This window comes from Tachysurus fulvidraco, chromosome 10 (assembly GCF_022655615.1).
Source record: "Tachysurus fulvidraco isolate hzauxx_2018 chromosome 10, HZAU_PFXX_2.0, whole genome shotgun sequence".
Classification (NCBI taxonomy): domain Eukaryota; kingdom Metazoa; phylum Chordata; class Actinopteri; order Siluriformes; family Bagridae; genus Tachysurus; species Tachysurus fulvidraco.
Genome location: NC_062527.1, coordinates 25,105,307 through 25,128,612, shown reverse-complemented (window position 1 = coordinate 25,128,612; position 23,306 = coordinate 25,105,307). Strand labels below are relative to the sequence as shown.

At 41.7% G+C, this 23,306-nt stretch overlaps 2 gene segments (V, D, J or C); one reads left to right on the top strand and one right to left on the bottom strand.

Moving 5' to 3' along the window:
- LOC113634003 overlaps positions 1-23,306 on the top strand; it is a 94,532-nt gene that overhangs the window by 5,217 nt on the left and 66,009 nt on the right. The window contains 1 exon segment of the V gene segment in view: positions 13,819-13,880. Within this exon segment, the coding sequence occupies positions 13,819-13,880 (62 nt within the window).
- Positions 575-12,514, bottom strand: LOC125145730. The segment is given in 2 exon segments: positions 575-1,058; positions 12,335-12,514. Coding segments are annotated over 2 exon segments (375 nt in total).

Below are 23,306 nucleotides of genomic sequence, written 5' to 3'. Positions count from 1 at the left end.
CATGGACCATCAACTGTCCTTTTCCTCTCATGTTGCTAATGTGACTCGCTCATGTCGCTTTCTTCTCTACAACATTAGAAGGATTCGGCCATTTTTGTCCACACAGGCTGCTCAGGTACTTGTTCAGTCTCTTGTCATCTCAAGACTGGATTATTACAATGCACTGCTGGCAGGTCTACCTAAGTATGAATGCAATTCTTCCTCTGCAAAAGATCCAAAATGCATCTGCCCGGCTTGTTTTCAACCTGCCTAAGGTCTCAATACCATCCCGCTGTTGCGATCCTCCCACTGGCTTCTGGTAGCTGCACGCACCAGATTCAGAACACTGACCCTGGCCTACAAAGCCAAAAATGCACCAGCTCCCTCTTAACTCAAAGCCCTCATCACTCCTCACACTGCACCTCACACCCTCAGATCTACCAGCAGTGCTTGACTGGGTAAGACTTTCACCAGATGTTCAACTTTCTTCATCCAAACTCACTGAAGCACAACACACAGCCCTGAATCTACAGCTAAACACACTCTCTCCTCACACTGATAATGACTATTAACTCCAAGAAAAGAACACACAATGTCCAAAATGAAGCTTTATTTCAGCAGAGCAAAACTACAGGAAGAGCAACAGGACAGTGAAGAGAGTAAAGACAGAAATGTCAGCATTGTGTAGAACTGAAACTCTATTGTAGATGGATGTGGAAGCAGCTCAGTGTTCAGTTCTATCTTGGAGCTGTTAGCCTTAACACTGGCTCTTTCTGAACGTGACCGGATGATCCACGCCCTCGTGGGAGACCGTACAGACAAACTCCTCCCCCTTTTCCCAGAGTGCTTGGCTGAGGGTCAGGGTACTGCTGCGTGTGTAACCGTCCTTCTTCTGTTCTTCTGCACTGGTCAGGACCCCGTCCTCCACGGCCGAGCCGTCCACCGTCCAGCTCACCGACGCCCCCTGTGGAGAGTAGGCAGACAGAAGGCAGAGCAGCGAGGCCGATTCCTCACACTGGTGCAGAGAGGAGGGAGGGAGCAGAGACACGGAGGGCTTCACCGTGGGACCTTCTGTAGACCACAAACACACAATAAACACACCTTTACACACACTTACACAACATTTACTCATTACTGCTTTTTCAGATTCCAGACTGAAACATTAGTGTGTTCAGCAGTGATCCACATTGTTCTCACAATTCAGTAGAAACATCTCGAAACTTCTATGACCTTCAGCAGGATTAAAACTGAGTTTCTAACTCTAAATGAACAGAGACACATGGAAGGCTTCATGTTGAGAACAGTTTCAGTGGACAAACATCAGTCCATTAACAAACAAGTCCACTAAGAAACAAAGAGAACATAGTGTATGGAAGCCACCAGATTTACCTCCACACCACAATTCATCTTCTATCTGATTTAGTGTTCACTCAGTTCTACTCAGTAACTGCATTGAATAGTCCATTGAAACACTCAGTGAGTTTATTCTGTAAATGATCTGAAGTCCAACAGAGACAAAACTGGAAACTCTGCAGCAGCACAAATGTATTCCAGCAGCAGAACATTCACTAGTTACTCTTTACATCATGGACTAACCAGAACTTTGATCAGCTTTATTCTGGTGATGAACCTCAATGAAAATTCGTCACTAGACACTGAACTCAAGTAAACACCACAAACATCTGAATTTATTCTCTCACTGGATTTAGAATATTTAAGACACTGAGCTATTTTTAACATTTAAATTTTTTAAGAAATCATTTAAAATGATTTATTTTAATGAAATAGTTTTTAAATTTTATTCAACAATTAAATTAAATATTGAAAATAAAGTCATAATTCTTTCATTTTAAATAAATTAAATTCTTACTTTTTATGATGAGTTTGGTTCCTCCACCAAAAGTCCACCACAGTGATACATTATAATGAAGCCGTCATACAAAAACCTCTGTTACACTCCAGTGACCAGACACACACACACACACACACACACACACACACACACACACACACACACACACACACACACACACACACACACACAGTTGTGGTGTTTGCATATGTGTTCTGTGTCACTGCTACACACACTTTAAGAGCTGTAGTGCTGATCAGAGTGTGTTCAGTCCTTTCAGAGCCACTGACACGCAGCACAATGATGATGGTACTGAGTCTCCTGCTGGGGACACTGGGACTCCTCGCTCACCGTGAGACATTCTCTTTACTTTTATTATTCATACACATCATCACATCACTCTCACACTCATTACTACATCTGTTTCCATTATTTTAACTCTGCATTCTTTTCTTTAGAGTCTTTTGGGGAAATCGTCCTGACTCAGTCTCCAGGATCTCAGTCTGTTTCTCCAGGAGAATCTGTTACTCTCACCTGTAGAACCAGTGCATATGTTGGCAGTGATCTCCAATGGTACCTACAGAAACCTGGAGAAGCTCCTAAACTCCTGATCTATGATGATGTTACACGTTACACTGGGGTTCCAGATCGTTTCAGTGGCAGTGGATCGAACACAGAATTCTACCTAAAAATCTCTGGAGTTCAGGCTGAAGATGCAGGAAATTATTACTGTCAGCAGGATGAGAGCTTGCCGTACACACAGTGTTACAGCGTCGTACAAAAACCTCCCTGAGCTTTAGAGGAAGTGCTTTGACTCAGAAACACACACTGATCTGAGAACAGCTGCATCTTTTCTTTTACCACATTTTACCAGACAATTGTTTCCATATAACAAATTTTATGATCACATTTAATCCTTTTTTTTTTAGCTCTCTCCTAATCTCTGGTAAGCATCAATGGTTAGAGTTATATAGAGAACTCCAATCACATGTCTCTCAAAAAGAAAACCTTGTGGACCACAAAGTTCTGTGAGATCATGACTGATATGTTCCTGGAAGTGGAAGTTTGAGATTGTAATCACATTTAGGCTTGAATTGTTGAGACTCGTTATGGTTTCAATATGAAACTTCCACTCAACATGCAATGGACAGGAACATATCAGTCATGAAATCACACAACTTTGTGGTCCACAAACACATTCACTGGGTAACTGAGACACAAGGAGCTTTGTTAAGACAGACGCCGATGTAGTTTCATAGCCTTGTTTCCAACTTATCCTTCAATTCTTCATGGTTCTGTTCTCCTCACAGTGCTTTCTCCCCAGACTGTTTAGTGGAACTCACTTATCAGCTCAATACTTTGGGTCAATACACAAAATGTATCTCCACAAGTTTGTAAAACTGAGGAAATTTATGAAGTTTTATGCCAGTCTGCCATTTTTTTTCACACTCACTTTTTTCCAAGTGCCAAAAGCTTCCACTGTCTTCTCACTGCCCCTCATATATTTTAAACATACAAAGATTTGTGATTCAAATCATTTAAAAATAATAACCAGGCATATTTTCTCAGTTCCCTACACACACTATATACAAAGATGTACAACATAATACCTTTGGGTTCCAGTAAGAAGCTTGTCACATATTCACCTTCTCTCAGCACACAGCTCCTGTTCCATGTGACATCCAGATGGAAATTTTGGTTTAGATCTTTTCCTATTGTTTTACTTTTAGTTTTGTCTCCTCCCATAGACCTGTCATGTGTCATGACACATATCTCATGTGTTAGTACTACTGTGTTTCTAGTATGGTTTCTGACCTGAAAGTAGGTCTTGCTTCTTGCTGGACAGGACCACCCTCTGACCTCTGGCATAAAGGGTGACTGTCAAGTGAGGTTGGGACTGTGGGACGGACTCAGATCAGGGAGACTGCCTTTAATGCTCCTTAAGAGCGTGCACAGGTCCTGTTGGGGCCGAAGTAGACTTTAATATATTCTGAATATACCTTGGCACTCTGTACACTTGAGCCTGGGATGACTGTGTGATACCATTTGTTTATGACCTCATTTATGACTGTAATATTCTTTGATTTAACCTGGACATTCTTTATAATTTGTTCTGATAAACATGCGCCGAACCCTACACTCCATAACGAGCTCGTCATACTCTCAGTAAATGTGTTAACCATCACGTACTCCCTGTAGGTCTCAGTAAACTTTGCAGTGTTTTGCTATTCAAACTCTGTTTTGTTGGCACTTTCTTCTCTGATATCAGCTCAGAGGTAGCAGCAGACTCAAACTTCTGCTCAGAGTGACCTAGAAATATTATATCATGGCTGTAGCATGAAGCAAGCTCAAAAAATCTGGGGTTTCAGCATAATATTCAGATTCACTAAAACATTCTCACACTGGATTAAATGGCATCACAATTCAGACCTTCCTGATCAAGTCCTGTGGGCACCTTAAAAAGCAGATCTCACACCATACATAAAAAATAAAACAAATAATAACAGCAAAAAACAATATGTTCACTGTTCCAAAGGCAAGTGGAAGTAATCACTAAGTTTGTAGATGTTTTTCGTTCATATGACACCTGAGGTAAAAGTGATTACATATGAAATAACTAGCAGTAGATTGTTTTTGCATATTTTCACTACAGTCCAAAATATGTTAGGAAATCGTGGCAGCAGAAAAAGACCAAATCTATCTGAAGACATCATCCTTTAATGGTGGACTTTAAGACTTCTGTCCCATGAGGCAGGTGAGTGAGTGTAGTGTACAGAATAAGATGAGATTTAACAAATGTGTGTCACTCTGGATAATCTGCCAAACAACATCAATGTGAATGTAAATGTAGTTTATTCAGTACATTTTTTTTCATGCACTTTATATATAATACACATTCTCCAAACACAAAGATGATCATACTGATCCAACGGCTTTGTGCACTTTAATATATTTTGAATATATCTTGGAATGCTGTGTACTGGGCTGACTGTGTGATACTATTAGTTTATGATCTCATATTCCATTCCATTCCATTTTCTACCGCTTATCCAGAACCGGGTTGCAGGGGCAGCAGTCTAAGCAGGGACGCCCAGACTTCCCTCTCCCCACACACTTCCTCCAGTTCTTCCGGGGGAATACCGAGGCGTTCCCAGGCCAGCCGAGAGACATAGTCCCTCCAGCATGTCCTAGGTCTTCCCCGGGGCCTCCTCCCAGTTGGACATGCCCGGAACATCTCCCCAGGGAGGCGTCCGGGAGGCATCCGGAACAGATGCCTGAGCCACCTCAGCTGACTCTTCTTGATGTGGAGGAGCAGTGGCCCTACTCTTAGCTCCTCCCGAGTGACCGAGCTGCTCACCCTATCTCAATTCAATTCAATTCAAGTTTATTTGTATAGCGCTTTTTACAATAGACGTTGTCTCAAAGCAGCTTTACAGAACATAAACATAGAGCAGAAGGTAAACATAATTAATGATAAAGGAAATAACGAATAATAAAAGAAATAAGAATTAACAGAATAAAAATTCTAGATTATTATTAGATGTATATAGTTCACAGTGTGTATGTATTTATTCCCCTATGAGCAAGTCTGAGATGACTCAGGCAGCAGTGGCAAGGAAAAACTCCCTTAAATTGGTAAAGGAAGAAACCTTGAGAGGAACTGGACTCAAGGGGGAACCCATCCTCATATGGGTGACACTGGGGGTGTGATTGTAATATACAGTCAGTTAAATGTTGTATTGGTGTGAGGTTCAAGGACTTCTGATCTCCTGAGTACCACAGAGTCTAACTGGAGATGTCTCAGGATTCTTAGAGTCGGCCTCGGCTCAGTGGATGTCCAAAGGCTTCGTCCCACAGAGGACAATGGGAGCTGGTACAGTGTCTGGATGCCTCGGGATGGGTACAAAGAGAAAAGCAGTGGAAAGGGATTAACATATCTGCCGTTCATAAAAAATGCGCTGGTCTGATGTACTGGTGCATGATATTATGGGATGTATTATGTGTACGCCTGACTGAAGAGATGAGTTTTTAATCTACATTTAAACTGGGAAAGTGTGTCTGCGCCCCGAACACTATCAGGAAGACTATTCCAAAGTTTGGGAGCTAAATAAGAAAATGCTCTACCACCTTTAGTAGACTTAGATATTCTGGGAACTACCAGAAGCCCTGAGTTTTGTGATCTCAGAGAGCGTGAAGGATTGTAACGTGTTAGAAGACTAGTTAGATACATGAGAGCTAAACCATTAAGAGCCTTGTACGTAAGTAGCAGCAGTTTGTAGTCAATTCTATACCTAACAGGTAGCCAGTGTAGAGATGATAAAATTGGGGTTATATGGTCATACTTTCTTGTCCTAGTGAGAACTCTGGCAGCTGCATTTTGGACTAACTGTAACCTATTTATTAAAGATGCAGGACAACCACCTAGTAATGCATTGCAATAGTCCAGTCTAGAGGTCATGAACGCATGAACTAGCTTCTCAGCATCAGATACAGACAGGATGTTTCTCAGCTTGGCAATGTTTCTAAGGTGGAAGAAGGCTGTTTTGGTAGTATGGGCAATATGATTTTTAAAAGACAAGTTACTGTCTAATAAACACCAGGTCTTTCAATGTCGAGCTACTAGTAACAGTACATCCTTCTAAATGGGAGTTAAGTTGTGAGAGTTTCTGTGCACTGGTTTTTGGACCTATGAGTAGTATTTCAGTCTTATCGGAGTTTAACAATAGAAAGTTGCAGCTCATCCAGTCTTTTATCTCTCTAAGGCACTGAGTTAATTTGGACACTGTGGCTATTTCATCTGGTTTTGATGAGATATATAACTGTGTGTCATCAGCATAACAATGGAAACTAATCCCATGTCTTCTAATAATGTTCCCTAATGGAAGCATGTATATAGAGAAAAGCAGAGGTCCTAGAACTGATCCTTGAGGGACCCCATAATTAACTGGTAGTAAACTGGAGGATTCACCATTTAATTCTACAAAATGGTATCGGTCAGACAGGTAGGATCTAAACCAGCTTAAAGCCTGACCATGAATACCTGTGTAATATTGTAAGCGATCTAGAAGAATGTTGTGATCTATAGTGTCGAATGCAGCACTAAGGTCAAGTAGAACTAATAGTGACATACAGTCTTGGTCCGAAGCTAAGAACAAGTCGTTTGTAACTTTAACAAGTGCAGTTTCTGTGCTATGATGGGGCCTGAAACCTGACTGAAACTCTTCAAGGATGTTGCTCTCCTGTAAGAAGGAGCTCAGTTGAACAGACACAACCTTTTCAAGTATTTTAGACATAAACGGGAGGTGTGAGATAGGTCTGTAATTTGATAGTTCATTAGGGTCTAAGTTAGGTTTTTTGATGAGTGGCCTAATAACTGCCAACTTAAAAGACTTCGGGACGTAACCTAAAGATAACGAGGAGTTAATGATATTAAGAAGAGGCTCACCAGCTTTATGTAACACTTCTTTCAGTAGTTTAGTTGGGATGGGGTCTAGTGAACATGTTGTTGATTTAGCTGTAGTAATAAGTTTATCTAACTCTTCCTGTCCTGTACTTGTAAAGCTGTGTAAAGCCTTAGGTGAGATTGTGTCACTGGTTGCTCTCATATGTTGGGCGTCACCTATTTTATTCCTGATACTTTCGATTTTATCAGTGAAGAATCTCATAAAGTCCTCACTACTGAAATGTGATGGAATAGTGTGTTCAGATTTCTGATTTTTTGTTAAACTAGCCACTGTGCTAAATAAAAACCTGGGATTGTTCTGGTTATTTTTTATGAGTTTGCTCAGGTACTCAGCCCTAGCAGCTTTTAGAGCCTGTCTATAGCTGGACATACTGTCCTTATACGCAATTCTAAACACCTCTAATTTAGTTTTTCTCCATTTCCGTTCGAGGTTACGGGTTTCTCTCTTGAGGGTGTCTCTCTTCCTTCTCTAAGGAAGTGCCCAGCCACCCTCATTTCAAAACTCATTTCGGCCGCCTGTATCTGGGATCTTGTCCTTTTGGTCATGACCTGATGCCTATGACCCTAGGTGAGCGTAGGAAAATAGATTGACTGGTAAATAGAGAGCTTCGCCTTGCAGCTCAGCTCAGACCTGGACAAAAACCGCATTGTTCCTCCTGAATCCGAGTTTGGTCTATCGGCCGAATTTTCCTCTCCAGTACTTTGGCATACCTGGCATAGGAGTGTGATCCCCAGTAGTTGGAACATACCCTCCGGTCCCCCTTCTTAAACAGAGGGACCACCACCCCCATCTGCCAGGCCAGAGGCACTGTCCCCAGCCGCCATGCGTCAAACAAGACAACCCCACAACATCCAGAGACTTGAGGTACTCAGGGTGGATCTCATCTACCCCCGGTGCCTTGCCACCGAGGACCTTCTTAACTACCTCAGTGACCTCAGCTTGGGGGATTGACGAGTCCACAACTAAGCCCTCGGCCTCTGCTTCCTCAGTGGAAGACATGTCGGTGGGGTTGAGGAGATCCTCGAAGTACTCCTTCCACCGCCCGAGGATGTCCCCAGTCGAAGTCAGCAGATTCCCACTCCCACGGTAAACAGTGTGTGCAGGGCACTGCTTCCCCCTCCTGAGGTGCCGGACGGTTCGCCAGAATTTATTCAAGGCTGACCGATAGTCCTTCTCCATGGCCTCACCGAACTCCTTCTGAAGCTCGCTTGGCCCTCCGGTACCTATCAGCTGCCTCCAGAGTCCCCCGAGCCAACCAGGCTCGATAGGACTCCTTCTTCAACTTGACGGCATCCTTTACTTCCGGGGTTCACCAGCAGGTTTGGGGATTGCCGCTACGACAGGCGCAGGAGACCTTACGGCCACAGCTCCGAGCGGTCGCGTCGACAATAAAAGTGGAGAACATGGTCCACTCAGACTCGATGTCTCCAACCCCCCTTGGGATTTGGTTGAAGCTCTGCGAGAAGTGGGAGTTGAAGATCTCTCTGACTGGAGACTCTGCCAAACGTTCCCAGCATACCCTCACAGAACAACCTCCCGCACCAGCTCAGGCTCCTTCCCTCCAGCAAGTTGACATTCAATGTCGCTAGAGCAAGATTCCGTGTCTGGTGGTGGGCCCACAGGAGATCGGCCCAACGTCGCTCCTTCGGGCTGAGCCCGGCCGGGCCCCGTGGGTTAAAAACCGGCCATCAGGCGCTCGCATGCAGGCCCCAACCCCAGGCCTGGCTCCAGGGTTGGGCCCCGGTTGCGCCATACCGGGCGACATCACAGACATTGTTTTACCTTCCCTCATAAGGGGGTTTTGAATCTCATAATATGACTGTGATGTCCATTGTTTTAACACAGAAATTCTTTTTGTTCTGTTCTGATTAACATGTGCTGAACACAGACACTCTGAGACAATTTATTCTCCCATAATTTAAATAATTCTTTTCATATTAAACTTAAAGCTTCAAATCTTACATGTCAATTACCACAGCTGTTTCTGTGGACATCTTTTGTCTATCAATAGATAACACTGAATATTACAGCATACTTCTGTATAAATACTCTCTGATCCTCAAAAGGTTTTGCTATTGAATTACTGTCTCTGTTTGGTCCTTTGGCAAATCTCTACCCTGAAGTCAGCTCAGACATTGCAGCAGCAGCAGTGCGGCTCAGGCTTGTTCTCCGATTGAACTCAAAAGTTCTAACACTCTGAGAACTCTTTGGGAGGAAACTGTGACTGGTTTCACATTAAATTTCCATTTGCATGTTGCATGTTTCTACTCTTTCTACCTGTAGTGTTGTTTTCCCTGCTTAATCCACAGGTAACACAACATTCCAGCTCTAAATGGCTAATCACTGCTCATTATGAAATTAACTGGACAAACAACTGGAAGAACTTCTCAGGATCTGCTGCTTTCTACATCACATAGATGTGACTATACTCAAGGTATAGGACAGAACCACCCAGACTTCAACAAATTAAAACTAAAATGTAAAAAATTCAGGCAACACTTTAGGTACCCAACAAATGTAAATAACTGTCTGGACCACTGCTACATGGTCTTGAAGGATGCACACTGTTCACTTCCTACATACAAACAGAAACTAAAATCTAATGTGAAAAATGTATAGATGATGCCAAGTTGTAAAAGCAAGAGTGATTTGATTGTACAGACTAGAGTGAATTTTATATAAAACATGATGACTTGGACAAACTATCTATTTCTGTTCCATCTTACATAATTTCCTGTGAAGACATATGCATCCCAAACAGCGCTCACAGAAAATTCTACAATAACAAACTGGATTACTGCTAAACAGAGATAGCTATTGAAGTATGGTGTTACAATGCTTCAAGCACAGCACCATAATACATGTTTCCAAAAACACCTACATCTCAGGAATAAATAACTACAGACCAGTTGCCTTTAGCTCTCTTGTCATGAAGTGCTATGGGATGCTGGTGCTAACATAACTGAAGTGCATCACAGGTTCACTCCTGGATCCATACAGATTGGAGGTGGATCGGCTTGTGGTTCTGGGATTCCTTGTGGTGTAGACACAACAATTTGGAACATATCATCAGTAAGACAGTGCAGATGAGAGTTGACTTTAAAAAAACTACTAATCGTCTGTCACCATTCACTATCCAGGGTTGTACTGTGTCCAGTGCTGATTCCTTCAAGTTCCTTAGACCATTTCAAAGACTTGAAGTGGGAGAAGAACACCAATATCATAACACAGAAAGCCCATCAGAGATTGTACTTTCACAAGTGTTGTCATCAAAGCCAAGTTAGTTCTGCATAGTGGATCATTGTGACCAAACTGCCCGTCCTCCAGGGGAGATGGGAGAATCATAATGGACCCTTCACACCCTGCATACAGTCTGTTCGGGTTCATGAACTTTCTTTCCTTGTTGTTTTATGATCCATGATGCATACTTCAATCAAAAGGTGCAGGATATTTGGTAGTACCACAAATACTAAATGCTACAGCAGGGGGCAGAGCTTTTTCTTACAGAGCCTCACAGTTATGGAACAAACGTCTAATTACTGTTCAGGACTTGTTTAAGACCCTTTTTTTAGTGTCCAGTCAACACTTCATGGCTTCAACAAGAAGGAATTTTTTAAATCTCTAATGAATTCAGTAACTATGCCTATTTGCAAGCTGATCTAAAGCTCCTGGTTAAATAATTCCACTTGACATATACAGATGAAGAAATGATGTCATTCATAATCACACTCTCTGGTGTCATGCAGATCCACTCAAGGTTTCTTCCTCATACCTAATCATAGTTGTTCCTTGCCACCATTGCCTTAGAGTTGCTCATTAGGTATAAATATAGATTTACATTTTGAAAATATAAACTTTGCAGTTTTTGTTCTGAATTATTACATTCACGTAAAGCTACTATATGCATTGTTAAAGTGATGCACAGATTAAATTGAATGATACTTCAATTTCTTATGTATCATAGAAACTAGTATGAACAATATCTGCACTAAGATCAAATAACACCAGCAAAGAGACACAACTCTGATCAGAGACGAGTAACAGGTCATTTACCTCTTTAACCAGCGCTGTCTCTGTGCTATTATGAGGCCTGAATCCTGACTGATACATTTAATGAATATTATTCCTATGTAGATCTGTTCCTATGTAGAACCTATTATACATTTATCTATATTATACATTTTATCTAAAGGATGATAAAGGTCAGAACTCCTCCAATCTATTAATATAAAATAAGTGTGTAACGTCAGTTCCCTCAACCATAAATCATGCTCTAAAGAAAGATATGAAACCAGCTTCCTGTTCCACACCCAGATAAACACACAGAGTCAGTTTTAAGCAGGAAATCAGAGAGCAGTGTAGAGGAAGTGAGATTTACATGAACACGGCTGAGTGATCCTCTTTCTCCCAGAATAGAGCAGCACTTTCACCAGATGTTCAACTTTCTTCATCCAAACTCACTGAAGCACAACACACAGCCCTGAATCTACAGCTAAACACACTCTCTCCTCACACTGATAATGACTATTAACTCCAAGAAAAGAACACACAATGTCCAAAATGAAGCTTTATTTCAGCAGAGCAAAACTACAGGAAGAGCAACAGGACAGTGAAGAGAGTAAAGACAGAAATGTCAGCATTGTGTAGAACTGAAACTCTATTGTAGATGGATGTGGAAGCAGCTCAGTGTTCAGTTCTATCTTGGAGCTGTTAGCCTTAACACTGGCTCTTTCTGAACGTGACCGGATGATCCACGCCCTCGTGGGAGACCATACAGACAAACTCCTCCCCCTTTTCCCAGAGTGCTTGGCTGAGGGTCAGGGTACTGCTGCGTGTGTAACCGTCCTTCTTTTGTTCTTCTGCACTGGTCAAGACCCCGTGATTCACCGCCGAGCCGTCCACCTTCCAGCTCACCGACGCCCCCTGTGGAGAGTAGGCAGACAGCAGGCAGAGCAGCGAGGCCGATTCCTCAGACTGGTGCAGAGAGGAGGGAGGGAGCAGAGACACGGAGGGCTTCACCGTGGGACCTTCTGTAGACCACAAACACACAATAAACACACCTTTACACACACTTACACAACATTTACTCATTACTGCTTCTTCACATCACTGCACTTCAGTAGAACTACTCAGCAGGAGAACATTTCCTAGTTCATCGCTCTATTGTGGAGACACTCGGACTTTGATGGCCTTTATTCTGGGAGTGTGTTCCAGTCCTCCTGAGTCCTTCTGTTATTGTACATGTAGTGCTACAGAAAAATAAATCCACTGATGGAAATACACTGATATTCCACACAGTCAGGGCTGGAAAACATCACACCTTCCCTTTGAGTTTCCAGAGAAGAAGATTTACTCCATTACACAAATCATATCTGGCAAAGAAGCTGAGAAATCAGTTCAGTGATGGAAATAACCACATCACACCACATCCACCTTTCTACACACTGTTTATCTTTGTTTCCAGATTCAAAATCAGTCCATCAGTAACATGACAGAAGGCTAACAGACACAGGATGAAGTTTTCTACCATGTCCTTCACAGCACACAATATGAACTTCAGAAGCTGTGAATGTGAAAGTGCTGTTTACTGATGAACACACTGTCTACTTATTCAGCTAACAGCTAACTCCTGATTTTTAATTTCCTCTCTCTTATTTTTATTTTACTGAAACTGTCTCATCATCAAAACATACTCCACATTCCTTATCTCCAAATTATAAAGACATATAAATGAATAAATGAATAAACAAACAGAAATTCTTTATGATGTCCACATTTTTCTATTTGTCTAAACTTTAATATTTTGATGAACAACAAAAATAAATGAATGGAATGTTGAATAAAGAAGAGAGACTTACTGATGATGAGTTTGGTTCCTCCACCAAAAGTCCTCCACAGTGATACATTCTAATGAAGCCGTCGTACAACAACCTCTGTTACACTCCAGTGACCACACACACACACACACACACACACACACACACACACACACACACACACACACACACACACACACACACACAGTTGTGGTGTTTGCATATGTGTTCTGTGTCACTGCTACACACACTTTAAGAGCTGTAGTGCTGATCAGAGTGTGTTCAGTCCTTTCAGAGCCACTGACACGCAGCACAATGATGATGGTACTGAGTCTCCTGCTGGGGACACTGGGACTCCTCGCTCACCGTGAGACATTCTCTTTACTTTTATTATTCATACACATCATCACATCACTCTCACACTCATTACTACATCTGTTTCCATTATTTTAACTCTGCATCCTTTTCTTTAGAGTCTTTTGGGGAAATCGTCCTGACTCAGTCTCCAGGATCTCAGTCTGTTTCTCCAGGAGAATCTGTTACTCTCACCTGTAGATCCAGTAAGAGTGTTAGCAGTTGGCTCAACTGGTACCTGCAGAAACCTGGAGAAGCTCCTAAACTCCTGATCTATTATGATGTTAATCGTTACACTGGGGTTCCAGATCGTTTCAGTGGCAGTGGATCTGACAGAGAATTTTTCCTAAAAATCTCTGGAGTTCAGGCTGAAGATGCAGGAGATTATTATTGTCAGCAGAGTGAGAGCTATCCGTACACACAGTGTTACAGCGTCGTACAAAAACCTCCCTGAGCGTTAGAGGAAGTGCTCTGACTCAGAAACACACACTGATCTGATTCTGCTAAAGCTGCATTTTTTCTTTTTACTAGATTTTACCAGACAATTGTCTCCATATAACAAATGTTCTGTTCACATGTAATCCTTCTTTTCTCCTAATCTCTGGTAAGCATCAATGCTTAGAGTTATATAGAGAACTTTAATTACATGTCTCTCAAAAAGAGAACCTTGTGGACCACAAAGTGTGAGATCATGACTCATATGTTCCTGTCCATTGCATGTTGAGCTTTATATTGTAATCACATTTGGGCTCGAATCATTGATGCACGTCATGGTTTCAATATAAAACTTCCACTCAACATGCAATGGACAGGAACATATCAGTCATGAACTCACACAACTTTGTGGTCCACAAACACATTCACTGGATAACTGAGACACAAGGAGCTTTGTTAAGACAGTTGCCGATGTAGTTTCATAACCTTGTTTCCAACTTATCCTTCAATTCTTCATGGTCCTCTTCTCCTCACAGAGCTTTCTCCCCAGACTGTTTAGTAGAACTCACTTATCAGCTCGATACTTTTGGCCAATACACAAAATGTATCCCCAGAAGTTTGTAAAACTGAGGAAATTTATGAAGTTTTACGCCACTCTGCCATTTTACGAAGCCAAAAGTCTTCTCACTGTACCTCATATATTTTAAACATACAAAGATTTGTTATACAAATCATTTAGAGATAATAACCAGGCATATTTTCTCAGTTCCCTACACACACTATATACAAAGATGTACAACATAATACCTTTGGGTTCCAGTAAGAAGCTTGTCACATATTCACCTTCTCTCAGCACACAGCTCCTGTTCTGTGTGACATTCAGATGGAAAATTTGTTTTTGATCTTTTCTTATTGTTTTACTTTTAGTTTTGTCTCCTCCCATAGACCTGTCATGTGTCATAACACATATCTCATGTGTTAGTACTACTGTGTTTCTGACCTGAAAGTAGGTCTTACTTCTTGTTGGACAGGACCACCCTCTGACCTCTGGCATGTGTGACCTTAAAGGGTGACTGTCATGTGAGGTTGTGGCTGTGGGATGGACTAGTGATCAGGGAAAAAGGTCTTTAATGCTCACAGGTCCTGTTTGGGCCGAAGTAGACTAATATATTCTTAGTATACTTTGGCACACTCTGTACACTTGGGCCTGGGATGACTGTGTGTTACCAATTGTTTATGACCTCATCTATGTCTGTGATATCCTTTGATTTCACCTGGACATTTGTTATGATCTGTTCTGATAAACATGTGCCGAACCCGAAACTCCATAACGAGCTCGTCATACTATCATTAAATGTGTTAACCATCACGTATGTTTTTGTTGTTTTGGTACCAAATTTACCCATAGATAACACTGAATACTGCACCTTTTTACTGTATACATATCCCTGTAGGTCTCAGTAAACTTTGCAGTGTTTTTCTATTCAATCTCTGTTTTTTTTTTTTGCACTTTCTTCTCTGATATCAACCGAGTGGTAGCAGCAGACTCAGACTTCTGCTCAGAGTGAACTAGAAATATTCTATCATGGCTGTAGCATGAAGCAAGCTCAACAAATCTGGGGTATCAGCATAATATTCAGATTCACTAAAACATTCTCACACTGGATTAAATGGCATCACCATTCAGACCTTTCTCATCAATCAATCAATTAATCAATCAAATTTTATTTATAGAGCACCTTACAACAGCCAAAAGGAGCACAAGGTGCTTTCCAGTAAAACAACAATAAAAAAGAAAATAAATAGAATCAATAAGAACACAATGAAACATAAAATAGCAGTTGAAACCGGGTCTATGCGTTAAAAGCTTGTATGAATAAATATGTCTTCAACTGCGATTTAAAAACACTCAGCACAGTCATGGATCGTAAATGTGCTGGAAGTGCGTTCCACAGCTTTGGTCCCTTGATGGCAAATGACCGGCCTCCAAACTTCTCATAATTGTATTTGGGAATGACCAGAGAGGTATGTCCAGAGGAGCGGAGAGATCTGGCTGGGTGGTAGACCTTTATTAATTCTGTGAGGTAGGCTGGGGCCAGACCATTGATGGCCTTGAACACACAGAGAAGGACCTTATACTCCACCCTAAACCGCACCGGAAGCCAGTGAAGCGAGTGGAGGACAGGGGTGATGTGTGAGCCTTTGGAGGTGTTGGAGAGAAGACGTGCTGCCGCATTTTGTACTATTTGAAGCCGATTGAGAAGTGATTGATTAAGTCCAGTGTAGAGAGCATTACAGTAGTCAATCCTTGAGCTGATGAAGGCATGTATAGCTTTTTCAAGGTCAGCTTGAGACAAGAATGATTTTACCTTGCTGAGTAGTCTTAACTGGTAAAAGCTCGCCTTCACTAATGCACTGATTTGCTTATCGAAATGCATTCCCTTGTCAAAGATAACACCCAGGTTTCGCACGGTAGGAGCAAACTGAGGTGTTAGAGAACCAAAACTAAGAGAACTGCTGGATGAATCTGGGCTAAACAGGATGTACTCAGTCTTTTCTTCATTCAGATGAAGGAAGTTCTGGGAAAGCCACTGTTTGACATCCTGAAGGCAATTATGGAGCGGGTCCAATGCAGAACGATTACTCAAAATCACAGGAAGATAGATCTGGAGGTCGTCAGCATAGAAATGAAATTGAACATTGTGATTGGAGATGAGTTGACCAAGTGGCAGCATGTAGAGTGAGAACAGAGTAGGACCAAGAATAGATCCTTGAGGCACACCAGATGATAGAGGAGCAACCGAGGAAGAATAGTCATTAAGCATTACTGAAAAGGTTCTGTTAGTGAGGTATGATGAGAACCAATTTAGCACTGCACCCTGCAGACCAACAACATGTTGAAGACGAGAGATGAGGATGGCATGATCCACGGTGTCAAATGCAGCGGTTAGGTCCAGTAATACCAAAACCACAGAGCTTTTCCCATCCAGGGCTCTAAGAATGTCATTATGGACCCTCAATAGCGCTGATTCAGTGCTATGTCTTGACCTGAAACCGGACTGAAAAGTATCACCAATGCCGTGCAGTTGAAGGTGCAGCTGTGCGGAAACAAGCTTCTCCATCAACTTAGACAGAAATGATAGGTTAGATATAGGACGGAAGTTGGAGAATATGGAGGGATCAAGGTTGGGTTTCTTGAGCAGTGGTCTCACAATAGCGTGTTTGAGAGCAGCGGGAACAGTACCCACCCTAAAACAGCTGTTTATGAAGGGGACAAGGATGGGACCTATGATGTCAACCATCTCCTTCAAAATCCTGGTAGGAACAGCGTCTAGGGGGCAGGTGGTAGGCTTCAACTCGTGGACAGCTTTTTTCAGGTCCGCCAGAGTAACTGCATCAAAGTTCTCTAGCACACATTGCGCCGCACGAGTGGACATGGCAACAGTGGGGACTTGTGTAATGGTTTGCCTAACAAACAAAACCTTGTCCAAAAAATGTTGCTTGAATGCATTGCATATGTTTACAGATACGTCATTCAATGCGACAGACACCGGATTTATAACAAAATTGATAATGCTGAATAAAATTCCAGGGCGGTGGCTATTGTTATTGATGAGAGCAGAAAGGTACTGTCCTTTAGCTTCCTTCAGTGCACTCTGATAGGTGGCAAGACTGTCTCTAAACATCTCCAGAGACACCTGCAACCTATCCTTCTTCCATTTTCGCTCAGCCTGTCTACACCGGCACCTGAGGGCCCGAGTTGTATCATTGAGCCAGGGGTCTAATGCAAGATTGGTCGATTTAACCTTGTAGGGCGCAACAGAGTCCATAATCCGGGAGCAGGTGGTATGGAAGGAAGCGAGGAAACGTTCTGGGCAAAGAGGTGATGCCAATTCAGCAGTAGAGGCGAGATCAGAAACAGAGAAAGCAGCAGCAAAGACATCGACTGTAGATGAGGTAATAATGCGACGGCAAATTTGCACAAACACTTGTGACTCGAAACGAATACCCTCTAGTGGACAACTGTCGGCACTTCAGGGACTGTCTATGTATGCTGGCTATCCCTCCGCCCCTACCCGTTTGCCGCGGTGTGTTTAGGTAAAGGTAACCAAAGGGGAGGATTTCCGAAAAGGCGCTGACGTCACCTGGGGTAAGCCAAGTTTCTGAGAGAAAAACAGATCCAGATTGTGGGAGGAGATTACATCATTGAGGATAAATGTTTTGTTATTGAGCGATCTGGTGTTACAAAGTGCCATGCGGAACGTGGACAAGTTGACAGGCGACGATGTCACACGAAGAATTGGACGGAGATTTCCTTGGATACAACCCTGAGTGGATGTTTCAGCGCGGTGGGGACGCGGAAACGGAACGCCAGTGTTGGAGCCAACCAGCTGAAGCCAACGATAGCATTCCCGCGATCTTCTATCATTGTCACTTCCTGGTTGATCTTGACCTCTTGGAGACGAAGAATCCAGGTGAGTCCTCAGCCTGACATATAACCTGCCTCTCCGACCGCGTCCTGCCTGGTAGCAGACAGACAGGGCGTCTCAGGAAAGGAGGAATAAATGTCAACAGTGGCGGTGGTGGTTTAAAGGACTGGGTATTTAAGAGATGATTCGTTGTACAACGCAGTTCCATCAGCAAGGTGCGATCATACACAATTAACGATGAGACAGTAGCAAAATCAAACATGAAAAAACAGAGGAGCAAGTGGCAGGCCAAACACAGCGGCGCCATCTTGGAAACCGGCATGGTTCTCTGTACCGATAGGACAGATCTCACACCATACATAAAAAATAAAACAAATAATAACAGAGAAAAACAATATGTTCACTGTTCCAAAGGCAAATGGAAGTAATCACTAAGTTTGTAGATGTTTTTAGTTCATAAGGTAAAAGTGATTACATACAGATGTAGCGGCTCAAAATTGTTCTTTTCCTGCACCTGACAGGTGCTAGTCAGGCAATCATCACACGTTTATCAGGTGGTTGTCATGAGCCCACCTCTATACAGGCAATCAAGGACGTGTGAATATTCTAATGTAGCCACCCACATTTTTAGCTGTTGTAATGCAATTAGAAGATGGGGCTTTGCTCACAAACACTTTCTGACCCTGACTTTACAGGTCAGAGACAACCTTTTTTTAAGAGTATAGAAGCAGTTTTCTCCTTCACCTTGTACCTGTCCAGGAGGAAGATAGTAGGAAGGACCTGAAACTTTAATGTCATTATCACACACTGGAGAGAGACAGACAGACAGACAGATGGATGTTATATTTGGTGACACTGTGGGTTTTGAACTTGTGCAAATTAAAGTCAGTTTTTATTATATATATTAAAACATGCATCACCAAGCGTAACAACACTGCACTATTAGAGACATCAGCTTTAATAGGAATCCTCAGATTTGCAGGAGGTGAATACCAGAGTTTGCAGATTGACCTACAGTATCTGTCTGTCAGACGTGAGGGAGAGAACACCACTATGTTATGCTTACTAGGGGAGCAGAGCTGGGTGTTATCAGCAATGTTCTCACCATCCTACTTCTACTGTTCTGTCTTCTGGGAGAATGATGTGCCTTGAGAACAACTTTCAGAAAACTTCATCTGGATGACTGAGAATCTTCACAGACATATTGCTTAAATTAAAAAGGAACGATTTTGGATCATTTATTACCATCAAGCATTCTTAAAAATTTGATGCGTTTTTATTTAGCAAAATGAAAACTAAGACAAATATACTGTATGCCAAGAGCGTGATTTGAATCGAGGACCAGATATTTTCAGGACATGCATCTAGGACCTGTTTAGACTTTAACCCTCTCATTACAGTATGTTGCAGGTCAAATTGACCTACACGTTTTAAAAAAAAATTAACAAATAGTTTTTAAAAAATTAACAAATAGTTAAAAGTATTTTTTTTTTGCTTAAAACTTCCTGAACATGTAAAATAAAATTGGTGAACATCACATATTTGCAACCCTCCCTTCAGTTGTAGGGTTAGAATACTGTAGGGTTAAAGGTCATATACTGTAGGACTTTTTTGTTTGCAGCTGTGAGACATATTTACGTCTCACACTCTACTATATTGTCTTGACATCATCTATAAGGTACAAAAATGCAGTTTTGTTATGACATTTGATTGGAACAACATAACCTGTAACAATTTGTTCACAAACTACAACCTGGGCCAGGAGCTTCTAAAGAGAAAGTCCATGTTTGTCTTCACATACTGTTCAGAACAGCCAGTAACAACAATAATGTCTTAACGTGTCAAAGTGGTACAAGAGGTACATCTTCTCTAAGGAGATGTGGAAGACACATGTGATACCACATGTACAAAGGACGGAACATGTACCAAGGACCCAGCTGCTGTACAGTGAGGGATCCAGGACAGAATGTCACCTTGTGTGCCAGCAGGTAAGCGTCTCTGAGCATGTGTACAGTGGAGTATGTTTATGAATGTAAGTTGTTTGTGTCTTGGGATCAGCAATAAAACACTCTAATCATCATCATCCTCTTCTTTCCAGGTTGTTACTGGGGGAAAAGAAAGAGGAAGAAGCAGCCAGGTCTGCAGCCATCTGATGATGACAAGACTAACATGTGAACCACATCACAGGGTGGTCTGTACAAATGACCATTTGCAGGGACCACACTGTGATCCCATGTCCCTCATATCAGAGGTGGCAAAAGTACACACATCCTTTACTCAAGTAGAAGTACAGATACTCACTTTTTAAAAGACTCCAGTAAAAGTAGAAGTAGTGACTATACTCTTTTACTCAAGTTAAAGTAAAGAAGTATGGGCTCTGACATGTACTTAAGTAAAAAGTCGCCGTTACTACTGTTTAGTGTCATGCTGGTAACCGGACGTCATGTTTTATTGATTTATATATATATATATATATATATATATATATATATATATATATATATATATATATATATATATATATATATAGGGAAGAGTGGGGTAAGATGACCCAGTGGGTAAGTTGACCCACCGCCTGTTTCTGGTCAAATTTGGTGTAATGTGACCATACATTCTGAAGGACTCCATCATTTGTATTTTTTTGTGAAGAGGAGAAGCACATGGGACAAGTGATTAGTTTTTTTTCACAAAAACAGTTATTTGCTTGTTAAAGTTGATTTTCTGCATTTCAGGTATACTCGCTGTTGTGCCAAAGCAAATTTATCTAGGTCTAAAGTTGTGTATGGTACATTTTGGTGATTTGTCAACATATAAAACCATGTGAATCATCAAGCTAAAAGTTAGCCTGAATTGCTAAGCTAGGCCATTTTTACCAAAATGGTGGCTATGGGGCAAAGTGAGCCAGATGATGTGGGCTAAATTGAACCAGTGGTTGGATCAATGAAGACACCTTTGCAGAGTTCTTTGAACATCTGGTTCAGCATACCAAGTGCTCCTCTGACCATCTCATGGTGTCAGACAGACCAAACCCTGATGTGCTGTCTACTTCTGTAGAAGATCAACCCATGGCTTCAACCTCCACCTCTTTGTAGGATCTGTCCCACTAAATGATGTGCTGAAGAAGCTTCCTAAACCTTGAAAGGTTGGAGGAACCACAAAGAGGGAGCAACAACTCATATTTCCCTGCAACCTTGATGGATGGAATGTCCAATAGTCATTTTCATTTTGCTGAGGTCTGAAAGTTCAAACTGCTCTTTTCTTCTCACAAGTTCAAAACTGTGAGACTGTTTATGGACCGGCGTGCCGTCCACGGCACACGACCACTAGGGGATGAGGCTGCATCAACTTCGTTGTAGCTGTTAAACATTAAATCCTCTAAATACGTGATTACATTTTATATTGTTTGAAAGCTTAGACTCTCTGGATTTTATTAAGCCCACACACAAAGCATAATATGATTTATAGCCATCATACTAATTTAATCCATGTTGATAGTCACCTGAACTAGGCGGCGCTAGTCCAGTTGTTCACTTACCTTTAAACGCTTCCCTTTCTTTACTGGGGTAATATTTTCCAAAACAAATGCTTGTAAAAAATCCCCAAGCGTCCAAGGAACTGGAATATGTAAGCTTTTAATCCAAAACACTTTAATCCAAAACGCTCGCCTCACAAATATTACGTTTCTGACCAAAAACTGTAAACAGCAGTTCACTTCCGTCCTTTGTTTCGGCTCTCACTTCTCCCAGGAGGCTTATAAAACTACACTGAGGCATCAGATTTGTAGTCCAGGGCCTAACGAATCAAACAAGCCCTCACTTGAGCCAACCGGTGCCTGTAGTGCAGAGATAGACGGCTGAGAAGCCAATAATGTCTCTCCATCCTAGGTGGGACACACTCCCTCCAGTAGCGATTTCATGATCCGGGACCTTTACAGCTCTTTAGCCAATAAGGAGATGATTCCAACGGTATACAACATGACACGTCTATGAAGTGTGCACTATGGTTTTATAGCGCAATTCTCAAATTTGTAACACTCTCACAGCTCAGGGTGTCAGGTTACAGGTTACAGGTTACAGGCCTTTTTTCACAGCAGACTTGTAGACAGGGAGGCTCTGTTCGTTTTAGGACTTTTAAACTGACCATGCAGTCTTTTAATTCAAATTTATACAGTAAACAAGTAAACAAGAAAAACATGACCGGACGGACATGTCCGTAGAAAAATATTCATATAAAATCCATTTTTGAGTCTTTTGATTTGAAATTTTTTTTTTGGTGAAAGCCAAGACATGTGGCTATGACCCTCAGTTGTTGTTTAGCTCCTAACATGTTTTACAGCAATAAGATTAATCAGTTTATCAATAAACAACTCAGACGGAAATCAAAACCCTCCATTCTAGCCTCTGTAACTTTGTGTCAGTAAGGCCTAGAATCACTCTGATACTTGTATCTCAAACTAGAGACTCTCTTCTTTCCAGTGTGACCCCTGTGTGTCAAAGAATGTGGGAGCTGTACCACTTTTTAGGTGGGTAGGTCATGTAGGCGAAAATCATGAAAATATGGGGCGAGGTCCATAACAGGTTTAACAAAATTGGAAATTAGAACTGAACACACTGATGGGACGTTCTTTCTGCCAAACACGTTTGTGTGTGTGTGTGTGTGTGTGTGTGTGTGTGTGTGTGTGTGTGTGTGTGTGTGTGTGTGTGTGTGTGTGTGTGATTGGACATGACTTGATTAACAGCATAAGAAATACAGCATATAACCATATTTCTTGTTCCTGAAAACTATGCTGTCAGTCCTTCACTTAGAAATGTTTAAAACTATTGTGCACCAACATAAAAAAATAAAAGATTAAAGGTAAAATTCAACTTTAACTGGTTTGTTTTGTACTGTAAAAGTAAAAGTAAAAAGTCCGAAAAATAAATAGTGGAGTAAAGTACTGATACCAGAAAAATGTACTTAAGTACAGTAACGAAGT